The 25,656-nt window shown below is 36.6% G+C and overlaps 1 protein-coding gene across 4 annotated transcripts in view; it reads right to left on the reverse strand.

The window, feature by feature from the left end:
- The window catches only part of STXBP6 (syntaxin binding protein 6), a 118,960-nt gene that overhangs the window by 16,484 nt on the left and 76,820 nt on the right, over positions 1-25,656 (reverse strand). For 3 of the 4 annotated variants that reach the window (XM_085301645.1, XM_085301644.1, XM_085301646.1), the window contains exons 3-4: positions 11,208-11,338; positions 9,827-9,992 (exon numbers count right to left, since the gene is read on the reverse strand). In XM_085301645.1, coding sequence (XP_085157771.1) covers positions 9,827-9,992; positions 11,208-11,338 — 297 coding nt within the window. The remainder of the gene's footprint in view (positions 1-9,826; positions 9,993-11,207; positions 11,339-25,656) is intronic. The other variant, XM_085301647.1, reaches the window with a different exon arrangement.

The raw sequence follows: 25,656 nt of genomic DNA on the forward strand, positions 1-25,656 counted from the left end.
TATTCAAGGCTTTTTTTTTGATGGATTATAAAAGAAATATTCCTTTTTTCCCCATATCTTACGGTGCTGAAGYGATTATGAAAATAGACTATCACTGTTTCCTGTCAGAGTACAAACAGACAAGAAGAGTTACATGAAGAACGAAGAAGTCCTGGATGTTCTTGCAGAGGGATACACACAGAAAATGTGACCACAAGACAATTTTCACTGATTAGAGTTAATTCACAGCAACTTCAAGAAAGGAGTAATATCCAGTTAATTCTAAGCGAATACTGATGAATTTTAAAATGCTATATAACTCATATAAGTAAGCACACTTCCTACCCATATTTATATAAATATAAATATGTATATGTAAGTAAAAATTGAATCTTCAAAGAACTAAAAATGTTAAACTAGCAAAGCTAAGGAAGGGGAAACAATAAAAGATACTTTGATAAAACAACATAAAGGTCAAATTGGTAGATAACAGCTTTGAAACTACCATCACAAACACTGTTCAAAATAAATAACTATTATATCTCACGGGCAAAAAGCCCCTCAGTGATCCTCAGCTAAGACTTACAGCATGGAGAAGCTGAATAAGACACTGACTCAATTGTGCTACTAAGGCCAACTAATAAAGAAGAAAAATATTAACTTCTCTTCAGCTAACTTGTCAGTAATTTTCTTTAAGGCAGCCCAGCAAACAATTCCTTGCAGGCATCACTTCAAAGACACTGCAAACTTTGTTCATATCAATGTTATGACCAGGCAGTTGCTTCTCACCCGAGATCATGAACTTGCTTTACAGCTGGTCAATGAGGTCTTTCACGTTCACTGTAACGCAACAGAASMAYCTCACAAGCTGATTGTAACTGCAGGTAGAACGGCGAAACTGTGCTTTTTCCTGGAATCAGATTCCTAGCRTGACCAACGTGTTCAAAAATGGACTTCTAGATCAAATTTATTTTTACACAAGCAGCTCACTGCTTTTCTTCACAAAAGCATTTTTTCCCAAGCAGAACTTTCTTATGCATCAAAACCAACACTACAGTTCCTCTCAAGTCACAATCAACAACACATTCAGCTTAAAGGCAACTTCCTAGGAAAATATTTATAGAGATGCATACATACAACGAGAGAAAACATGCACAAAGGGACGGCTGAGAGGTGCTAGAAGGCCCAACGGTTATAACAACAGCTCAGCAGAAATGCGCTACAAATCAACTATATTTGATTTAAAAAGCAAAAGAGAATGGCAAGTAAGTTAATAGAGCTGCCAACATGGATCAGACCAGTGGGCTACCTACTCCTGTCTCTAGCAGCACGCATTACCACCTTCTTCAAGGGACGCAATATTGCAGTGGGCAAACTGGAACAACTACACACAAAGAAACACTCTCCTAAACCTCAATAATTATGAGTTTCCTTGATAATGAGGGAAAAAAGCATAAAAGACTATTCTCAAATTTTGCTAATTAAAAATACTATGCTTCTTTATATTAACATCTGTAAATAGTTAATTCTTTTAAATGCTTTCACATCAGCAGTACATTAAAGCAATTATTTTTGTAATCTAAGCATGCTTTTGCAGATCTGTTTCTTTCTAGCTTTGATTTTTTGTCTTGATCTTGTTTCAGGATTAATAAATATCCCTTAAAAGAGGATGGGATATTAGTTAAAACTTTTCAGGGCAATTTCATTCACATGCTTTACTTACTTGTAGCATTCAACATTATCACATAATTCTGCTGTTTTTCCACCTACAAGATATAGGACTAAAGTTTAAAGTTCAGTTAAAATTACAGAAATCAGAAATTAAAACATTAAAAAAAAGTACAAAGATTAAGAGCCAATCTGTCAGGTCATACGTGTCATTCAGAAAACTCATTTTCTGTATTTCAAATCTACTTTTCTTAGTGATGGTTTTCAATACTGGCATTGATGTTAAGACAGGACATTACTGTATTTTGCTGATAAGCTATAAGTTAAGGACAATCATCAGTAGGATCAATTCCCCTTTTATCCTTCCAAAAAAAGCAATAAATTATTCAGTGTGGAAGGAATACATTTTAAATTTGAAACCCTTAAACTGACAAGTACTTCCACTATACAAATAAATAGTGCTTAAAAGTCTTTTACCAGAAAATTCTAGAATCAGAAATTACTACAAAAACACAGAAGTCCATTCTGGCTTTCTAAACATCAAGATATGATAATCTGATACTAAACTTGTGCTGTTTTGCTGATAAATAGAATAATTTTCTGCACCTTGAAGGTAACACTCACTTCTTCTGAAGGAGGAAGGTCTAAGAAAACATATTTCTTACTGATTTCTGAATATCTCATCTCGATGTGATATAGACTAAAAAGGAACCAAACTTCCTCTGTAATGATAAACGTCCCTTTCGATTTTAGGTACTCCTACAGTTTTTGCAAGAAYGTACTGTATTTTTTTGCTCATTCACAGTTTTAGAAAGCTAACTTAGAGCTCGGACCACATGCTGTAGTTCTACAGAAGAAGCACTCCTGTGTTCTTACCGCTCTAATCGCAACACACTGCTTCTGTGTTACGAGAACCAAAATTCTTTCAGCTAAATAAGGACGGTAAAGTAGAATTAATCTGGACTTGAACATGCAGGGGAAAAGAGCAAGCACCTGAAATGGTCTCTGGCAGTAAAAAAATCCATTTGTAGTAGTTCAGTCTCTAATGTGACATTGATCCTTAYCTTTTCCAAAGAATGGATATTTTGTTAGAAATAGCTCAATGAAATCCAAAGAATTTTGCAGTTTCCATAAAGAAACTGTACAAAAATTCACCCCATCATTAACTTTAAAATGGCGATGTACACCAAACCAAAGTGATACTTTATCCATTTTTGTCAAAGTCATTTGCATCAGAATTCATTTCCAATGGAACCACTGTAAGAATGTGCTCCACTGCATGCMTTTTCCTCCGCGAAAACTGGGTAAGAGGTGAAAATATCAAGTATTAGATATACGAAAGAAAGGAAGGAAAGCTCTAGTTTTCTCCCCATCTTAATTCCACAGTACATTTATTTGTTTCTTTCAGTCAATCATTAAAATTATACAGTATGGAAAAAAGCCATTATTATCTTAACAGTTTTCTCAAACATGTCTTATTCCACCATTTTTCACTCATGATTGCCTCATCTAATACATAAAGGAATCAACAAAACCTGACCAAGGTGTTTTGCTTTAAAGCTTACAATTATTGTAATTTTATTTTAAAGCACTATCAGTAAAACTGAGAGCCAAACTGTGAGACATCTTTGTGAAACCTACTTTCCAGCTTCAAAACTCCAGCTTCAAAACTTCCAGTAAATATTTGCATTTATTTATATTTGAAAGTAAGACTTAATTTGTGACTTCCTAAAATGCTGTAACAAAGCTGAATGTAAACTGGCTTTTTCATGTTAAAATTTCATCTCCAAATAYGCCCAGAAAATTAGTGAAAATGCTATCTAGACAGTTTAGGCTAAGACATCACTCTCCCATTGCCACTCTCAGGTTGGCAATTTATCCTTGGAGGAGAAAACAGATGATCTATTAGCAACTCCTGCCAGCTGTCCTGGAGAAAAGCACAGAGGCAAAGATATCATTGCTGCAGGCGCCTAAGGATATTTTAATGGAATTGACAGAATGATTCTTAAAACCAAAGTGTAAAGCACAAAGCTTAAAACAAAGTTGAGGGATCATCATCATGCCTCACTCAGCCTGGGTCTTGTTCCTCTCCCAGAGTTATGCATTTCTAACACGTATCTAAAGGTGGCAGCAACTGTTAATTCTCGAAGGCCCCCAATTCACCTTGATTAAAGGGTTCAAAATAATGTATCCCAGGGACCTATCCAGAGATACGAAGGTCAGATTCATCCTCAGAGTCAGTCCAAGTGTTATGTCAAGAATTAGTGTGGGCTAGCAAACGCCTGGTCTGCAGGTGACGGACGTTTCTGCAGCCCTCTCGCCTCCCGCTCTGCTCGGCAGGACTAGCAGCACAGCGGAAGCCCCACCGTACCGCAAACGACTGCACAGAGGCAGGCAGCTCCGCGATCAGCAATATCTATTGCAATATCTACTCCAAAACAAACCAGAACAGAACTGCAGCAAATTGTGCAGTTGTGATGCTTTCCTCCCGGAAGTCTTCTAGCAGTAATTTATCAAAACCGAGTTGTTTTAGGTGTGATTCCAGGCTTAATAGTTTTAATACAGAAACAGGTGAAAGAAAGAAATTAAACATACATTTACTGCCACATATCTCTCAGCAATTTTATCTTACACTGGTTAACACAGTCTGAACATAAATTAAAACACAAGCCAAGCCTGGGTCCATTTTTTCTTGATTTCTGTTTCAGGTTGTATTTTGTGTATGCTAGAGCAAAGAACTACACCAATATGTTTACAGAGAATAATGCATTCTTTTCTCCGATTAAGCCTTCATATGTATACTGAWAGAAATATTTGCTCTATGGAAGATGATAGCAAAATTTCTATTAGCGTCAGCATAAATTGATTAAACAAGGTTGACTATGGATAAAGAAAACAGCACCCCTGCATTCAAAGATCACGTTTTCTTAGATTATTGTAAACAATCTTTACTCCCAACTGAAACAATCGTATACAACTGCATAAACACAAATTCACTCATAGAYATCTCTGACCGAAATTGCTAGATTTTACTTCTAACAACGTAAGATTATGTAAGAATTATTATTATAATAATTAGGCAGAAATCTCCTCAACTGTAATATTACAAGCCCATGCTCACAATTCTTTTGCTATTCCAACCACACAGATAGTACACTGACTACATCTACTAGGAGACAGAGTCTATTATATTCATATACTAAATTACAAAGCTTCTAAAGACAGAAGAGATGAAAAGCTTAACGTACAACTACTTGATTTTTAAAAAGATGAAAATCAAAATAATAACCTATAGAACCATTTTATATCAAAATACTTAAACAAGAGAGCATAGACAACCCTTCTCTTGGACGATCTTGTGCCAAGCAAATACATTACTGTGTTTCCTAATTCTGATGCAAAAAGTGGGGCATTTTTGTCCTCTACGGTAAGAAGGAAAGGTCTCTCCCGTTGATGTCTCCTGATGAAATTGGAGAGTTAGTGCCCTCAGAGACTGCAAAGCATCTTAATGAGAACTCACCGAGATGAAAGGAGGAATAACCGAAACTGGTCAGCTGGGTTTATTTAAATGACAGCTCCAATTTTGCTGGGAATTTAATAAAATAATGATGCTTTCATAGAAAGCAGCAGAGCTTTCCATGACAGGCAAAGGATTCATTCCAAATCAACTGCCTACTTTCTTTTTTATGATCAGGTGAATCCAGGCAAGCAGATGAATCATCGAATCTAAAATAGAAACTACAGAAAAGGGAAATAAAGTCACTCTAATCAGCAAATGAGCTAAAGGTAGACATGCATATTCCTCAGGCTAGAGGGGACATATTCATCTGAGTTTGAAATGCCAGTTTCTGTTGCTTGCTTTACCAGTTTTTGAGTTACAGTTAACTATAATAATCCCCAAATAAAGTGACAAAGCACAGTAAAYATTCTCAAATTTTGTCAGTATGCATAAGCTGAAATTCTGACTTCATTATTCCYAAGTCAGTAGTTAGAAGTTAAGCTTGTGAACTTTTGATAAAAAGCCCATCTCATAGCTCAAATTTTGCAGTGAAAACACTAGTTATCATCKTGTATCATTTCATTCCTCCTTTAACTGCTGTCTGTTGCAAACTAAGGTGTACAGGGATCTGTCTGTGCTCTTTAAACGAGAAAAAGGTGCACAGGGCAGTGAAGTTTCTCAGCTCTACAGCAACAAAATTCCTCTCCCATGGAAGCAAAGGGGAATTTTCTTAAGCCAAGGGGAATTTTCTTAGGAAGTCCATATGCAACCATTTGCGATGCAGGCTGGAGCCAGGGACAACTACAAGAACAGGTCACCACAGAACCAAGAAATCAGGAGCTGCACAGKGCCTCTGGGAAAATAAGCGTCCTTCTCTTTAACAGTTTGGAGGCTGATAGGATACTCACTGGGAAAGAGAAAAGTAGTTTTTTCTCCAACTGATCAGCTTTTGGTTAGACCTTAATATTTTCTTCATTTCTTTAAAGGAAAAATCAGGACAGAGAGAAATGCTAAAAATGTTGTGTTCCAGAACAGACATAATAAAAGACTTCAGTTTTCCATCCTTAGGCTGAAATTTCTGAAGTTTCAGAAATTTCTTGAATACTTAGTGAAATAAGTGAAAATATTCCCACAATAGTTTTCACTGATTGGGAAATGGATAGCAGATACTAATTTCAGATATTAAGCAGATACTCTTTTTTTTTTAACCTGATGACTAATTCTGAGAATTTACCTCAAGACACGAGAAGTCAAAATGTGAAAGCTAACAAATTGATTAACTGATTTCTAAAAAGATCAGAATAAGTTTCAAGACAACTACTGGAGATTCAGTAATAAACACWTTTTGAAATACTACAATGCAGAATAGACTTTCAGTGGGCAATGTTTCAGACAGCTCAGAAATGTTTCTGGATGAACTGAAGTACAGAGAGAAACTGAAAATAAGGTTGCTAAAAAGGAGGAGAGAAAGAATGATTTTTCAGAAGTTGGGTAATGGATGTTATATCCAGGACTCAACATTATGGAAGCAGAAATACTGGAAGAACATGAAGTGGTGCTTGATGGACAAATGCTGAAGCTTAAAGTTTAYTACTGCTAAGTTAGCATATTCAGACCCATGATTTCAAGATGTAACTGGGTTGCTAGTAAATTTGAATACAAAATGACTCAAAGAATTGAGTATCGTGTATATCGTACGTATTATAATCGTATTATAGAAGCAGGTAGAGCTGTGTTTCTGCCTCGTGTCTGAATAGCATCAGTATCTCTGAACAAAATGGCCTTAATGCGGTACATACTGGCAAAGAAGTCAAACACTGCTTGGCGCTCTGGCACTTTTTCATCTTTTCTGATGTCTTCATGCATTTAATCTTGGCCACTGCCAAAATATATTATGCAATTATTCAGTAGCCAATCTGTCTTTAGTAATTACTTTTTCCCCAATGGGACAACTATTAGAGATGTTTAGGAATCTACTACATGCATTAGAGAATATCTAGAATTCTGGCAGAGAAAAGCCTGTAAAAGGCCTTGGAAGATTTGTCTTTCACCTAGTTCTGGAAACAGTAAGAAAAAGAATATATGTCATGAAACCCTTTAAAAGAAGATCAATSAAGCAAGCTCCCCTCCGGTCCACATATAGACTGAGAAGCATAGGCTGGTGTCTCTGCAGTTGCATTACAAATACCAGCTCAAGTCATCCTGTTAATATACCTCTCATGGCTCTACCCAGAAAGCTTCGTCCATTTCCATTAGTCAAATTATTAGGTATATGTTTTTGTTATTAATAATATACCAACTGATCAAGTGGTTCATTACCATGATGCTAATACTGTATCAGCAGTATCAACTGTAGGGTCTCCCAGTCTCAGGAAAGGCAGTAGGAAAGATAGCCAATGTAACCTGAAATATTCATTGTCATTAGAGGTATCATGAACAAACCAATAGCATAACACTTTTGCAAGGCTAAAAGAGGCCTTGACTAGGAAAGAAGCAGGGGAGAGAACGTGAAAAAAGCAAATAAGCTGTCAACTACAAAAATCCCTTTACAGTCTTGAAGGATTTGTCTGCCTTAAATTTGACTAAACTCAAGGTCGTGGGTGAGGATGGGGACAGATAAGCGGTTTATACAAGGTATAACCTGTTTCCTACAAACCTTCCTTTGCTTATACTTCTGTACATCATGACTGTAAAACTACTACCGCCTGGACCTTGCACCATTCTTGGTATTCTACAATTACTAGACTAGATACTGACAGGTGAAAAGCATTTAATTTTATGTTACCAAAGAATTATGTCAAATGTGACGTTGAAATACTGAAGGTGAACCAGTATGCTTACAGAGGCATCTCAAAATATGGAACGATAAATAATGGAAATTAACAGGCATTAAATACAAAGCTAGAAAAGAACTGAAAAACATGCTACACTAACTAATCAGTGGATGTCCTAAGAACAGGGGGACAGAGGAGGACAAAAATTAGGAGATTATTATTTCATAAAATGAAACAATACTTGGAAAAAGACGCTAGAAAAAGAAAAAAAATAAATTCTGCCAAATATTTGTCAAAAACACTAGCTATTAGGAAAAAATGTTGGTGGAAAACAGGATTTTTTTTTTGTTATTACAAGCGAAAACCTGTGCTACCAGACAGAACAGATTTCCTGAATCACTGAAGTTAGTAGGCTGAAATTATTTTATTTTTTTCCAATGCCTTTAGTTAATTCTGTTTCACGAAAAATTTTGTTTCAACAACAAGTAAAAATACTCTGGAAAAAAAATCTTTCCATTAAGTTCTTAATCATCTCTGCCTTTGTATTAAAAAGCCAATACAATCTCTGCACTTCTGTTTTGTTGTGAGGGTAGCAGAAATGAAGATAACAGATATTAACAGAACCGACAACTTAGTTAATCATATGCTTGAATGTGCCAAGRGAAGTTAATCCTATCATATCCCAAATTAAATTTCTTCCTAAATGCTCTTGGGACAGTAGCAGCGTCTACCACATTTCATAGAAAATTTCAAATTTCCAATTTTTTTAAACACCATTTTTTTTACAATTTTATCTAGAAAATGTCAAAATTACTTGTCTCAGAAGTAGACTTAAGTATCATATTCAAAATAAGTATTTGTGAAAAAAATTACATATGTCTTACTGTTCTATGAATACCTAATGATCTCTCTCTGATACAGAAATTCCTTATTTCATATACAGATATTTTTTGGAATATGTTACTTCAATAAGACTGGAATATTAGTTGGTTGCTGAAAAAATAGTTGTAGTATCACTTTACAACAGTTTTGCTAATTCAGCTCTTTTGTTGGTGGGGGTGGGGGTGTGTGTGTGTGCGCGCAGGGAGAGACATCAACGCTTGCTCAAGAGGAAAGACGAAAAATCACTGGAGAAAGAACCGTAAAAATAGTATCTGTTGTGCTATCCTTTTCAGAYGAAATCAAATTAAAAACAAGGAATCAGAGAGGACAGTTTTACCAGGAAAATATTACTCTTAATTTCTTAGACTATTATGGCTATTCCATCTCCCAGTTGGATGACTGCTCATTTCTTTGAGCAAGCGTGCTCATTCCCTTGAGTGAGCAGTTCGTTAAAATGACTAATATAAGCTCTTAATGCAGGGATGAGTACAGTCAGTAATGGCCTCAGAAATAAGTTTTCTACAGCCACTTTACTTTTTCCTCCTTCGTACAAAACACAAAGTGCTTTCAGTTGCACTATCATAATGCAGGCATTAAACACACACAGTATCAATACATATTGACATAAAATATGCAGAAGACACAGACTTACAAGCTGAAAACTAATAACAGTATTAACCAAAACATAATGATTATGTACTGTGTCACATCAAGGGACTAAGTCAATCTCCCACTTCTGACAGGAGCCAAAGTCATCTATGGAAAAACATAGAGCAAATCCAGTACTAACATTTTCCTCAAATACTTTTCCAGTCTCAAACAATTTACATTAAGTGAATATACGGATCACATCAAAGATCCCTGTGGAACTCCACTGGTGATTTCACTCCAATAAAAAGTTCTTTTTATTAAAAGAAGTGTGTGTCTGGATATAAATATATAACTTATGCATGTGCACACCCCCACACACGTGGGAATCATCATTTCATGTCCAATTGCAGAATTCCAGCTCCCGTTGGCTTACCTCCCATGATTTTAGATTGACAGTTGATAAATTCTGGCTTCTTGTCTGTAAGGTACCGCTGACAAGTGTGATGAAGAACCTGAAAGAATGTGCATTTTTCTGAGGCTGTGCTTGCTACCCATTGGTCAAAAGCATTTTCAAATAGTAAATCAAATTCTGGGGAATCCTAGAAGAAAAAAACAAAACAAGCACAAAAACTATCATTCTAGTGTTATAAATGATTTGAAGAAAGATCTAGAACTACCATATATATATATATATATATATATATAGTATATATACATATATATGTATTTCATCCTGAAATTATTCTTCCCCTGCAGATTTTTCATAGAAATAAACAGACAGGAACATTCTTTTTCTCATGAATATTTTTATAATGAGAAATATTCAGCTTGGGGGGATTGGGGGAGGGGAGGAAAGAACCCCAGAATCGAAAATAGGAATATTTTAGACAAGAAAGTTAAAAGTTGGAATCTCATAAGAAATCCTTGTTATCTACAGCTATATAGGTACTTGTCTTTTTTATACTGCATATGGATTTTCTTTTGAACATGGAGAAGCCTCTCAAGAATTGGATCCACTTCCATGCTARAATACAGGAGATGCAGTTCTGCTCTGTATAGTCACCCAAAGAAGGGAAACAAATAGCAAGACCCAGTTATTACAAGAACTGATAAGGGAAATCCAGAATCTTTTATAGTCTCAAGGTAAAATGAACAAAAAAGCAGTTCTAGAACAAAGTAAACCCTGGTTCTGCACCCTGCATCAACTGCCAAAAGAAATGGACACTACGCAAGCAGTATTGCTGCACGTTTAGCACTGTCTGCTAGATATCACTTTGTAACCTCATCTAATAAATGCCATTTTGAATCAACACCACTAAAAATCACAGGAAGACAAGTTTGGAAGGAACTTGTTTAAGCTGAAGTACTTGAAAGGGCTTCCAATCTGAAAGTATCCCAAGCTGTTGCTTACAGAGCTACCTAGCAGATGGTGGGTAGGGGCGTTAAAACTCATATCCCTCAACTACGTGTTCTCTCTCTTGTTTTCACTGTCCCTGTACCCAGAGAAAAGAGAATTCCATTCCGTACACTTCGTATGACAGCAGCGAGGAGTTTGCTCTTTTCTGTTAACAAGACTGCAYTGGGCAGCAACAGAATTTGGTGCCCCCTCACTGAAGAGTTTAGGCAGCTTCCTSTGGTCTTTTCCACTGAACTGTACTTGCATACACCAGACGACTTTCTTTTTTTGAGAACTTGCCCTTAAGCCTGTATATTATATCTCCAGCTGCCTTTTGAACGGCGGAAGGCTGCCTGGTTCACAAGTCAATTCCAAAAGCRCTCAGCTGTCACGTTCTCGAACCGTTCAGCACGCTCACCCGATTCGGGTCGATACCGTTGACCTGGCGAAGCTGCTCGAGCATCCACTGCGTTCTCCTGACGAAGGACGTGGAACCTTCAAACTGCTTGACCTTCGTAATAGACGCCTGAGCTGGTTTCTTGTTCGTCACTGAACGTATGGAAAAAAAAAAAACAAAAGAACATACAACTGAAATGGGCTCGATGTTGCAAAAGTATGGTATTCAGTTCACTTATCAGTAGTGTATTTTCTACAGTTTCCCACTGTAGTTCACCTACGAAAATAAACACATACCACCGATTCTGACAGTGGAACGCATCCCCTTTCCTGGGTAACACACTGAAAAGCATATTSGACACGGTCAGAACGGTGGGGCTACACCAAACAAGCACTGTAATACTCAAAAATGGACATATTTCAGTCATTATCAGGTTAAAGTTGCCAACAGCTTGGAGAATAGAACTAGAATTAAGGTCTTTCCAGCTGCTTTTTCAGGATTACTTTAGTATTCCCTTTTCTCCACGCTAATTATTTGCGGTGGGTTCTCATACCCAGCCTCTTAGTCATTTCTTCCAACATGACTGTAATACTCCACACCACACTGTCCATATACGATGTCCTCAACGTGCCTTTTTTTTTTTTTTTTTTTACTGTAACTTGGACCGACTTCCACAGTGAATTTGATTCAAAGAAGTACAGATTTCTCCAGTCTTTTCATAAGATGTCACATGTAGCTCACACATATGATAATGTCAGCATCTCTGATATTCAATTCCCAGTTTCTAGTTAACAGGCATAAATACATTGACTTACTGCATCAAGAAAGAAACCACAAAACCACAGACAATACAGTCTATGAAAAGAGATATTTGTAAGAATTTAGGAATTAAAGATTTCCTTCTCACTCCCCCCCCCCTCAAATTTTATGTACCACAGAGACTACAAATAAGAACAAYTTTAGTTAAACAAAATAAAGATACTTTAAAAATCACAAACAATAGGAGTAAGTCATACAAGATAACTTTGGTTTTCAAAAAAATGCAATATAAAATACTCAAAACAGTCTCAAAGTCAAGTTTTCAAAATGTACTTAAACATTAAAGTTAACTTTTCAATAACAGGAAAAAATGCTTCCTGTATTAGACTCATTCTCTAAACAAAGATATTTCCTTTTCATCTATGTAACTGCACATGCCTTTAATCTCCAGATGAGCTTTATCAGCAATTTTATGTAATTTATGTATTTTATATATTCAGTATTTTACCTGCATATTATTTTTCAGTTGCTAATTTTTCATAACTCACTTCCAGAATAATTTTAATTTTCAATGAAGAGATATTTTGTAGAATCACTGTACTGCACAATCTGTTAAGGCTGTTATGCCAATTATTCTTCTAAACACTTTATTTCCTAAAATCCTTTTTATCCATGTGACCCTCCAAAACCAGCAGTACTGAGAATGATCACTGTTCTCTTTGATTTCAGATGCTGGCTGTTAAAGACAACTTTTAAATAATAAAGACTTCAATAACCAGATTCTGTCTTTTAGTGCACCCAGTTTACCCAAAATAATTAGGAAAGGCAACGAGCTAAYAGCCTTCCTACTCCACAGTTACATGCTGCGTTAGGATGAAAATTTATCATTTCACAGATCAGTGTCTCTGACATTAAATGTACCGTGGAATTGAGTAGAAAACCTGGACTTATATACGGAAAGTTCTTTTCACTAGCTCAGAATTATACATTCCAGTTCAGTGTTCATCTGTGCATGTGAAAGTCCAAGCTTCTCCCATTTATAGGGAAACTTAATTTATAGGAACAGGAAATTCATTTCCAAGACGGTTTTAGTAGGCTAAGAATCATATTTTAACATGCTATACGTACATAATTGCTTTTAAGAAATTACTGTAGAATAAAAGCACAGTTGGAGTCAATACATTGATCAGTTTATTGATGAGACTCTAACAAACAGGTCACCAGAAATGTCTTAATCTGCAGCAGAAACAGTGTGAATCAATTTGTTGTAGTATCTGATCCCATACTGTACGTCAAACGCTACCGAACAGAGGAAATCAATCCCGYAGCAGAAAGCGGGCAGTAAAATTGTATCAGAACAACTCTTGAAACACAAAGACTAAATTTATTAAAAAGGAGAACACTGTAAAAGATTCACTGACTGCCCAGTGCCCTGTCCTTGCACAGCTCTGAAATACTAAGCAATATTCTCCTCTGAGGGTTCAGTGACTTAAAGCAGTACCGGAGTATTTTTCCGGAGTGACGCAGCTCACTTCTACAGCCAAGATACAAACCTCAAACCCACCAATTTCTAAGGTGACAGGAGGTGACAGCAATTCTAACTACGCTTTATTAGTAGTATACACAGGTTCTGCCTGCCAATAAATCCAAAGTTGCACAAGACCACCACAAACCTGGGYACTGCCTTCCCTAAGCTCATGCCAAAACACACTCGCATCCCTTTTTTTCAACCCCAAGAGTAACTATGGCAGATTCTACAGTGTTGCACTGCTAGTTCCACATATTTCTACAAAGTAATAAAAGAAGCAATGTCTAACAGTAGCTTAAGTCCTGTGGTTTACTTCCCTGTTATGAAAGTCAATACTCTACATATTTAAAGAATATTTGGGCACCCTATACACATACCACATTAGAATTAGGACTAAGAACTTTGCAAAACACCACATTCAAAACCAGGAAGCACTACATGGAATAACTATGTAATTATGTGCTTTTTCCATAGAGACCTCTGCCTTTTTTAATGTAAAGAATGGATAATTAGTTAATGAGATGCACAGCCCTAGGCTTTATTTATAGCAAACTTCTCACTGCTCTGAATATGTTTCTCCTAGGCTTCTAGGTGGTACTCATTCAAGCATTCTTGAAAATAAGGCTTATAATTATTTGTAAAATATTGAATTTTACAGATTAGGTAGTGAGGTACAGAATGATTAATCTCAAAATTTCCGTAACACTTACCCTGGTCAGTTTGATATAACCAAAATCTAATCATTCACATTTCTCTATATAGTGCTTCTTATGATCAATCAACAGCAACTTTGTTTTCAGCCACACAAAAGAAGATCACRCCACGTGCCTCAAGTCAGGAAACTCAGAAATATTCCCCTTAGTGACCGACTGTAAAAACCTTGTGATCATGATTCAGTATCACCTACCAAACAGCAAGTCTAGCAGAGGGAGAGTCCTACTATCCAGATCAGCTTATAATTGTCTTGAGTATCTCAGTTGTTCTAGAAATTCAGTTCAAGTTAGCTGAGAAGATCCTCTTGAAATGGTGCCAGTTCTCCCTTTAGGTCTCACATTCACGAATTACTGCATGCAATCAAACAGATCAAGCTGTATTTCATCCTTTGTTCATTAGTAGTTAAGGAAAAATAAGTTGGAATTTCTAGAAAATTCAAGAACAATTACCCCCACCAAAAAAAAAAAAAAAAAAAATCACCAAACATGCTTTAAAACACTCATGTAGTCCATGACAGCCTGACAGTGGTACAGCAGTCATTACAACTTTGCACAGACCCTCTGGCAGCTGGGAACAGCATCCTCACTAGCTGCTCATTATGTTACTTTGCAAATGAGAGCACTTCCACACAAGCCACTGAGTGGGTGTTAACTTGCAAACATGCAAAAAGTCACTTCTTAAATCAGAAGAAAAAAAAATAGAAAAATGGAAGCAGTTACAYGCGCCTAGCCACACACTCTCTCGAAGAAATTATCCATATGCTTTAGCCAAAATCTTTCCCAACTGTTATCTATCTCAATAAAATTTATATGGAAAAAATTATGCTTCAATTTTAGTTGTTATTTTTGGTAACAGAATTTAAGACTATTCCTTCAAAATAGTAAATTGCAATAGGGTGCATAAAGTACATCCATGTGGCACCCAGTAATAGATGGCAGGTCCATACAGTACTTCTGCATGTCATCAGATGCAAATAATTTTTTTTTTCTAAAGAGCACACAGCTATTAGTAAAGCAAAAAGAATTTTTTTGAGCAGTCATACTACAACAGTCCGTGACAGAACATACTACTTTTTTTTTTTTTTTTTTTTTTTTTTTTTTTTTAATTATTGACTTCTAAACAAAAAGCACTAAGCAAGGAACAGCATTATTTCTTCCGGGACTGAAGACAATATTAACCATTCTGCATTCTAAGTTACTGGATAAAAATAAATCATAGCATTAAATTTCAAGGAGGTTGTGAAAATTTAAGTCACACATTTAATTTAAATACTGTTTCAAAAGTAGATCAGAGAATAAGGGGAGAAATATTCAGATCAGAATTAGTTTTAGAGCATACTGTGATAAAGTCAAGTTACTATTCTAATGAATCTGGAACACGTGGAACAATGTATCTGAATTCCAGGCCTAGCTAAAATTCTAGATCATAAGCTAGAATCTAGTACCTCATGGATGATTTGAATCTTAACTGGGAAATCCATACAACTCTTCACACAGAAGGCTAAACATACAGAAGTCATGGTCCAACTTCATCTGTTCGTGTCTATGTACGTGTACATATATAGGTATGTGTGCATTTTTTTTCCATGTTTCTAAAGTATCTTTAACTACTTATCTCATATTGAAATATAATAAAGAAAAATGCTCCTTAAACACCATTCAAAAATATCTRGCTTTGAGAACTAGCCTTGAAGTTCTCATCCACCGCCTTATGAACTTTTCTTCAATGGATCAGATTTGAAATACATATTTAAAAGTCGAGATCTGTCTCTGAAGTCCTGATGTTGGATTTCTGTATTTAGTTTTGGATGTCCTTTTTATTAAATACACAGATCCTAAAGATATGTCTCTTTTGCTTAAAATACACAAAGTGAAGAAGTCTACTGAGTATCGAAGCTTAACAGCAAGCTGCTCTGAACTCAAAAACTCTCTAGGTAATCAAAAATCTTATGACAAATGGCTTGATTGCTTCACAGAATTTCTAGTCATATTGCAGTGTATTTATAAACTGCTGAATGATTGTAATTTCTCCCTTCAGCAGTTATTTAAGTTCAAAGTCTTGAAGCAGTCAAAGAAAGTGATTGAGAAAACTRTTCGCATTATAACGGGAACTTTTGTATTCGGACACTGTAAAAGTGCTCTATAGTCTGAAGGATTAAGAAATTAAATAGCTGAAATTAAGTATTTGTGAAATCATTTTGTTTGTTAAACTGACAGACTGAGGTTCACTTTTAAGTGGACTTGCATTTCCAAATTTTGTCTTTCTTTCCTTTTCTCTTCTATGCTTGTATTATTTAATTGCCAGCAATTATATGCCACAATAGCTCCTGCCCCTCTCAACTAGCATTTTACTTTTTCTCCATCAAATTGTCAGATATCATAATCTCTAATTGTTCCAAAAAAATCAGTCAAATGTCATTCCTCAGCCTTTTATTCTTAAATGCAGTAAGACATTTCTAGTTTTTAATTGGAAAAGAAAATGTTATTGGCAAAACAAAACCTTGCCTTGCATATATTGTTTTAATTGTTAATCCTTTTGTCTCTTTTCAATGCATCATCAACCTTTTTTTTATTTTTGGTAACCTAGTCTCCCCATGCCTATGCAGCTAAAAGTTTACCAAAATCTGTAATTCTGCAGTCTTAACTTCTTTTGACACTCCTCTAGTCTAATTAAAAAAAAATAAATAAATAGCACAACTACTCTGCCTTGTGCAAAAGTCTCTCCTGGTAATACTTGAAATCCACTGCTCCTTCCAAATCTTTTTGCTAACTACTGCTGAATTCTCTCTTCTCTCTGGCCAAGTAATTCCTACCCAGGTAATTACTGAAAATGCAYCAAATTTGTTCCCTCTTGAAAAGAGGTCAGTTACCTCTTACAGCACAGAAGGAAGTCAGCAGTGTCAACCAGGCTCACGTGACAAAAGTATGTCAACTCCAGTGCCATTAAACCTTTTTCTTTTTTATTTTTAATATAAAAAAAGCATTATTTAATCTGGATTACCATTCTAAGCAAGAAACGTGTACAGGAAACCATAAAATCAACAGTACTCAAAATTAGTCTTTTGATCTGGAAGATGTTACAAGTTTCATAGGCCTTAATATCAGTATTTATAAAACTAAAAAGATATTCAGCATTTCACGGAGGTGAAAGAGATGTGTGATACAGCTGCCTACATCTAAATAAAGTTCCACCCATTTAAAAAAAAAAAAATCTTTGCTCTGAAATCTGAGATTGTTTGGATTCTTCCTCTGCTCCTGTTACTTCCTGCATATTCTATCTCTCAGCTTCCCTTAGTAAAAGGGGAGAACACCATCTACCACCCTTGCTGGCTTATTTATAGGTATACACACATATAGAGATGAAATTCTAAGATATAATAGGTATGAAGCAGGCAAGGACAACAAAGGACACTACTGCAGGCACATTTCACCATAAGCATGGAGGAGGAGGGAGAATATCTACAACCTTGGCCTGAAAATAAGTAGAAATTATTTCCAGTGAAGTCTGTCAATTAGCTTTATCCTCCTGCAAATGAAAAAAAACCCTTTGTTGCTAACTATTGAGGTGTTTCAGAGAGCATTCTTTATCAGTACAAGACGTGAACAAAATGAAGCATGATGCAACACTAAACGCAAAGAACAAAAACAGCAATGTCAGCAAACGAACTGACTTCCAAATCAGATATAGAAGATATTCAGCATCCTATGTCTCTTGTGGAGACATCTGGCTAAGGAGAAAACTTAGAGAAACATTTAAAGATTTTGAACTTGTCTAGTAGGAGTTTACTATATACAAATGCATAAAACCGAACAGATGCATACTCATGCAAACAACCAGAAGAAAACCACTTCTGCAAGTTAGAGCTGGAAGAAAAGCACTGCTGAAGTTCAGACTTCTCGTATTAGCCATTAACAGCTACATAAAGTTACATAACATTCACATTTGTCTGCTGAGAACACGACAATTAAATACAGCAATGTAAAATAAAATTTAATATGAAATTTAATATTAACTTAATATAAATTTAGRAGATCATTTTGTGTAATAGCATTTATATAATATTTAAACAGATTATCCAGAGCTATTAGAATACACCTTGAAAATGCCACTTCATTTGGTTCACTGCATAATTATGCATGAACTGCAGAATGCTACAGGACAGCAACACAGAATTGTACTTTCTAGCTAATTTTATCAGCATGTTTGTTAAACATACTTTTATACTTAAATTTCTGTGTTTAGCAACCTGTGCTTATCTGTTTCTCATCCTTTTAAAATCTGTAGCATCCCTGGAATATTCTGAAGAAGACAGATACCATGAKAGAGCAAACAAGCTTTTTTTGGAAATGATTTTTTTGTGGCTAAAAATAGTCTGTGAACCTCTCCTCCCCCGAACAACCGTGATGGGTGTACRTAGCATACGGCATATACACTGAGAGCATCCCAGCAGAATCTTTTATTTCACCACAGTGTAGATTTAAATTCTACACGCATATTGACACAACAACCAAATTTGCTCACAGACTGTTAAAAATTGTTTTGGCTGTTATGTCAGAACATGTAAGTAAAATATTTTTTGTTGTGCAAAACCGAGTAAWGTGTCATGAACACAGGGTGAGAGGCTGCATTTTTTCCAAACGTGCTGCAGAGTGAAGAACAAACTGCTTTTCAYAGGTAGAATGCCTTTCCTTCCAGAGATTTGCACCTAATTTTGCACCATCTACATTTTTCACGGAATCATTTAAATACTTGTCCTGATACGTAGGAACTGCAGTCCTTTTAGGCCTATTCAAACACTTTACACCACTGTTGTCACATAAAATCCAGCCACTCCAGTTTCTTGACAGAGTCAGTTTTCATTCCTTTTAAACTTTTAAAGCTAGAAGCATTACAAACCAATACCTTGTTTAAACTATTCTTCATATATTGTAGCAATCACGCTTTAGTTAAGGTGTTGATACCGAAGCAGCTGTTTTTTCATTTTGGCATGGTTATATAAACAGAGGCAGTTAACAGGGAAAAAAAACGGGAGGGTTCACTTATAACCAGGGAGAATGCTTCTGCTTAACTGCAAATATTTGGAAAGGAATCTTGTTAAATACATATTCACTTCCAGAATGATGACCGAACTTCCAGGTTTTGTTGGAAGTCCCTTTTACTATTCCATATTGCACAGCAGCCAACTTTCAAGCTTTTCCCACCTCCTTTTTCCTGCATAACAGATAGCCTACTGCATTTGAAGTCTCCTGAGGTATTGCCAGTCAAATACAGCAAATTTGAACATTCTATACRTTTTCATCCAAAAGCCGTGTTGAGAAGAACAGGACGGTGCTCTGGCAGAGCCAGCAAGGCACTGCGGCCACAGAGGAACACGTCGGCTATTTGGGCAGGGAGCCCAGAGCCTAGGGACCAAAGCCACCATCAGGGACCTCTCAGCCAGCACAGAGCTCCTGTGACCCTGCTGCGGTAGTATTTCAGCTTCGCCTGGGATGCYGCCGCCTCACCTCATCACCGGGAGGTATTTGGCGAATGAGAATTTTAGCCTGCTGTAGCACCTGCCCTGTTCCAGTTTCCAGTGCAGTAAATCTGAACTACTGTCACTTAGGTCAATTTGGGGTTGAAGSAACGCTACAAAGCTGAAACCATAATTTGCTTTCAGGATGCTCATCCAGGCTTGTTGAAACCTATACATTACCCAATATTATAGAAAGCACATCCTGTAATATTATATATTAAACTAGCATTACATAAACTAAATTTCATTTTTACAAGTGGCCACGCAAGTTTTACACATGACCCTTGTTCTTGCTGTATCTGAAGTCAGAATCAAATCCAAAAATCTTCAGTCCGGTAAGGAAGTGAGTGGAAGGGGGAAATTGCTTTAAACTTGTTCATCTTCTGCTGCCTTGATCGCCAAGCTACATACTATTCATTCAAAAATCAAACCCCCTTTTATTTTTCCAAGGTAAGACTTGCTAGACCAGGTTACTCTACTTCAAACAGCACTAGTCTTCATCCTGAGAGCAGACACACAGAAACAGTTTTCAAACTATCTCCACATTACATCCCTTGTATTGCTCTGCATCATCTGCAATTTCGATCTGCTTAGCTCTGTTCCTGAAAATGAAGATAGCATCCTACACAGCCCTTGTTGAACAGGATATCTTACATAAATAGCTCTTGCAGGCATTTGCACATGCTTAAGAAAATCCCACTTCAATCTAGGTTAGAAATCAAGGTTCAAGATACAGACCACAGCGAAGGACCATGTTGCTGGCTTAGGATACCGTTTTTCTTTATCACATTCCAGTCATTTCAGCATCAGTGACTGCACTGATCCAGTTAAAATCAACACCAGAAGAGTACTTCTGCTTTTAATAAGTGGGACTTGGCAAAATTCCCACACAAGTTAACAGATGTGCATCCGTATGCACTAGGAATTACCTCACAAATCCTCTGAAAACAATGTTTGAACTTCACAGCAAGAGTCCTGAGAGGCAGGAAGAGGCAATGGAAAACTAAAGACGTTCCACTTTATTACTCAATGTCTCACATTAAGAGTACTGTATTAGGAAATAATTAGCTTTCCATATATACATTTGATTAGGTAACTTGGCAGTCTTCAGATTCTGGAACAAACTGACTTACGACTTTTAAGATCCTGCAGCGTAAAAGGAACTGCTGTAACGGAATAGAGAGTCTTACTGGAGTTCTTTTTAAAGGTGATTTACAAAATGGTGCTCCTTYCTTGATTCTGTATTGAATCCATGGCCTAAAATATAAAGGAAGCTCTACTACCCAAGAAAATACTTTTTTTACAGCACACGCAATAGAAGCCTTTCTTGCCTCTGCTCAACAGAGAATCCCCAGCTGCTCTTACACAAGGGCCTAAGCCAGAATCACTGCTCCTCTTTGCAAATTATTTCCCATTCACACGGCTCTCAAACTTTCAGGTGACAAAGTTCCCATAACCATCTCTTACATATCCAGTAGCAGTCCACAGAATAATGTGTATCTGCTAAGATTTTTGAAAATCAATCATACCCTAAATATCTTTAAAAGGCATTAATGCAGCAAGTCACCTTCAGGCACTGATCCTCTCAAATTTACAAATTAAGCACGACCAGGATGGTTAGAACACGAGTCCCGGCAGCCCAGAGTTCAGACACCTCAGCAGACGGCATCCCGTCCCCGCCGCAGCGCCCGGCGTCCTGCCTTCCTACATTTCACTCTTTCCACCTGCAACCAAGCATCTTCAGCGCTTGTTCCTGCACCCGGTCAATTCAGTGAACTCCTCAACTTTCCAGCGGGCGCCCAGCRTTACCATCTATTTTGTGTCTCACCTCAAAAGCAACAGACTTTATCAAACCCTSACAAATACTCCCGACAGTTTCAGCTATCTGAAGAGACACGGCATGGTTTCTTGCCAAGATGTCCAGTTGTATTTCCAAACACTATTGAACAACAGTGTATCAGTGTGAACTCCTCTCTGCTTGTTTTCACGTTGATCTGGTTTACTAAGCACTTTGACATCATGGGATGGAAGGCAGAGTATAAGCAATATTTAAATTTCAAGTCATAAAACAAAAGAGTGATATGAAAATACAGTGACACTGAGATCCTCATTGGGCTAACTTCAGATWTGTTAGAAAATCCATTTTACAGAAGTAACTAACTTGCTGAACTGAGCCCCTACGTTCAAGCTGTGTATTTACTGTCACTATCCTTTCCTACTATGCTTTGCTTCCCTGCTCCATTTTAAATTTGGGCAACGATGACATTCCTGAAACTGCCTTTTTTCCTTCCAATTACTGATTTATTGCAGCTACACACTGACCTTGTTTCATCTTGTGAGCAAGATACAGATAATTAAAGTAGCTAGAAACCAACTTAGCCATCATCTCAACAGAGGAACACAGGCATGTTAGATACTTCGATACTTTAACAATCTTCATTTACAGATTAATATATCCAGAAGCCCTACCATAATAACCTGAAAACAACCAAACACTGGAAGAAGAGTGACAGATATTGAATGATTGATTACTACTATTTTAAAAAGATTGAAAAAATAAACTGACAAGAAGAAAAACAGTGGACCTATTAAAAGAATAAATATAATGTATTTTGGTTCCTTTTTGCTTTACACAACAAAAACAGGAAAAAAGAAAAATCTATTTCAATTCTTCTCCCCCTGTCTCCCTGGCTGCCCATTCCAAAATAATTAATGTGACCAGGGAATTAGTTTTGGAGTTTTTGCTCTTGGTAACAGCATGTATATTAAGATGGTTTGGATATTGAAGGAAAGAAGTCCTCAGCTGCTCAAAACCTACCATACTTCATGTCAGCAAATTAGAGGACATCAAACAGGCTTGACAGAAGGGAAAGAGAAAGAAAGGACACATGGACATCATCATCAAATAATTTTAATGTTTTTTATTTCTCCAACACAATCAAAGTAATTTTAACAGTTTTTATTTCTCTAACTTAATGAGGCCACAGCAATCCAGGAATGCCGTATACCCGCCTTGCACTAGAATTTTAGTGACAATTCTAACAAAGGGCTACCACGGAGGATTTTCTGGAGAGAAAAAATTTTTCTCTTTTTCTGATATGGAATTAGAGGACAGCTGGAGGATTCCCTTAAGAGCTTCCATATCCCAGAATACAGACATRGACTATAAAACTAGCACAATGTATGCTGGAGATCACCTTCAGAACTTGGAAGTCTGAGCCATACCTTAGAGACTTTGCAGAAAAGGTTAATATTCTAAGGTCACACAAAGAAGTGACTGATGAAGAAATACTGTTAAAAAAAATAAAAACTCTGAATATTTAAAAAATRTATTTCTAAAGGTACATTCTCAGGCTGTTCAACTGAGCAAAAACTGAATGTCAAAAATTCAAAGGTACCAGACATGGCAGTGAAGTGAATACTGTGGACCTACCCAGCACGCTGTCAGAAAGCCAGATACAGCTGTGGCTGGGACATGGATTTCCGTAACTTCCTTTCATGAACTGTCTGTAAAGTCAGTTACCAAATGTATTTTTACAGCRACTGCATTTGTGTTTCCCATCTGTAACAAGCAATCACGGGCAGCCACAGACAACTTGCTTGCCGTTCTCTCGATGAAGGATTTTACTGACTTCAAAGTTTCCTAGCAGCTTAATTAAATCCAGTAGAYGAAACACGCTGTTATATTATAATGAATAGCAGATAAGCAAATAGGATTTCAACCAATTTTAGATTTGCATTTCCTAAAGTGTTCACTGAAGCAGGTCATTCCCAGGCAGGCAAACACAGTTAGAGAAATACCAAAGGGCTAAAGTTCACTATTTATTACAACACTGGGGTATGCGAGTGTGCATACAAGGTAAGATAAAACAACACAAGTACACGGCCTCAGTCTTCCTCAGTTTGCATCCTTTTCCATTTGAAGGAAGACTATTGATTTGCGAGTCTGAAGACACACAGCTCCTTATGTTCTAGGATTACTTATTTCTATTTCATAAGCACACCAGATACTCCTTACAGGCCCCAAATTTTCTTCCTCCTCATGTGGAAGACTTGTAAGTCCTTCTGCTTATTAATAGGTATAATTAAGTAAATTTGAAGCTAAATTTCAATTAATCTCCTAAGAACTAAAAGAAATTAGAAAAAGCTATCAATTCCTAACTTGAACTTGTCCCTAGCTATTCCTTAACACATGAAATTTCATACCCCCAAAACCCCTCTTAAACAGATTTAAGATACAATTGATAATTTATCCTTAATGGAAAAAATATTGATACACTGCAGACACAGAAATATCTGAAAAAACGCCAGCAGAATGAAATAACTCTATACATTTTAATAAGAAAATAAGAGCTTAAAAACCTTTCAATCATTTACTAATGATAATGCACCATTCATTTTTTATTTGCAGTAATATTTTTTACCTCTTACATTAGGTTTTCCTTTGTGAAAGCATTTCCTTTTAAGGCTACTTTGTAAWTAAACAAACTCCTTTTATAACACTGGCAATATATTTTTCTCTATGGATTTGTTTTAAGGTACGAATTAAAATAACAGTCAGGTTTACTTATTTGCACTTTAGAGGTCTTGACAGCAAGATGGCCTTCCAGCTGACAGACTGTTCACCGAGTTTTTCTTTCTGGACTATTATAAGGCAAAACACATTCTTTTCATTTCATTTAATAAAATTAAATAAAAGYGATCGTCAATATGCCACACCAAACCCCGCAACCAGTCACATCAAATTCATTATTACGTTATAGAAACACATTATTGTTCTAATTGAAATAACCTGKTTGCAAATAATTGCAATGCTCCCTAGCAATTCTTACTACTATGCATTAAGAGCGTAACTCCCACAGCTTGTAATGAAAGTAGGTCCAAGCTAGCTGACAAAATACCAAAGCTTTCTAGAGCAAACGCTTCCAACAGAGAGAGAAAACCAAAGTAAAAGTAACAGACCCAAAGGCAGTGAAATGATTTGCAACGGTGATACATTAAGGAGCCGTMGCTGAAGTCATGGAACGGGGAAGCGAAACCACCGCAGAGATCAGACTGCAGCCTGGAGACGCGTCTGGAACGCTTCGCTCTGGCTTCCAGCTCCGTACAGGAGCAGTACTCAACAGGTCTGTACCCACCGCACTGATTTGGTCTGTCGTTTGTAAATGCCAGCAGTAGATCTGCTAAGGATGCACGTTCTGTTTACCCTCTACAAMAGACCTTTTATAATTAAGCCACAAAAAACAAAACAGAAAACAAGACAACACAAAAAACAAGATCAAAGGTTCATTAAAAGAAACAGCCTCACAAGAACAAAAATCTCATSAATACACTAAGTTAAACAGAAACGCAAAGACTTAGTTAAAAAAATAATGCATTTTTTTTATATTTTGCATTAGTAATCACCCTTTAGCAAATAAATTTAAGATGAGAGGCATTCAATGCTAGCTAAATGCTGCAACATGCCCTTCTCTCAACTGCCAAAGACAATCTGAACAGACTGTCAAGCAGATGTTATTGATATGCCATTTTTTCTAGAAGATTAAAAACAACAACGAATGCTCTTTCTCTCTCTCCTCTAATAAATTGKAGGTACACAAGTCCTTCTCTCCTTTCACAGGGCAAGGAATTAGCCACAGCTTTCAACATTTCTATTATACACAGRCTAAAATACTAGACCTTGATTTTTAGAGGTTGAATGATAGGAACCAGGAGATAWATTGGTGAAGTGTGCACCTTGAGAGCTGCAAAAAAAGATGTCGATATCTGTGTTTATGAAGTTGGTTGGCCTTCTGAAGGACCATTAAACATCMCTACCTAGGACCTAGGGAGGGCTAATGATTCGGGTCTTCTCAATTAAGCTCTACGGACAGGGAATGCATGCTAACACCAATGTCTGATTTGGAACTTCGTGCTAGCRTAGATAAGTATTTGAATACAATCTCATTTGAGCA

The sequence above is a fragment of the Rhea americana genome, unplaced genomic scaffold (genome assembly GCF_003343005.1).
Source record: "Rhea americana isolate MKP2758 unplaced genomic scaffold, rheAme1 scaffold_18, whole genome shotgun sequence".
Classification (NCBI taxonomy): domain Eukaryota; kingdom Metazoa; phylum Chordata; class Aves; order Rheiformes; family Rheidae; genus Rhea; species Rhea americana.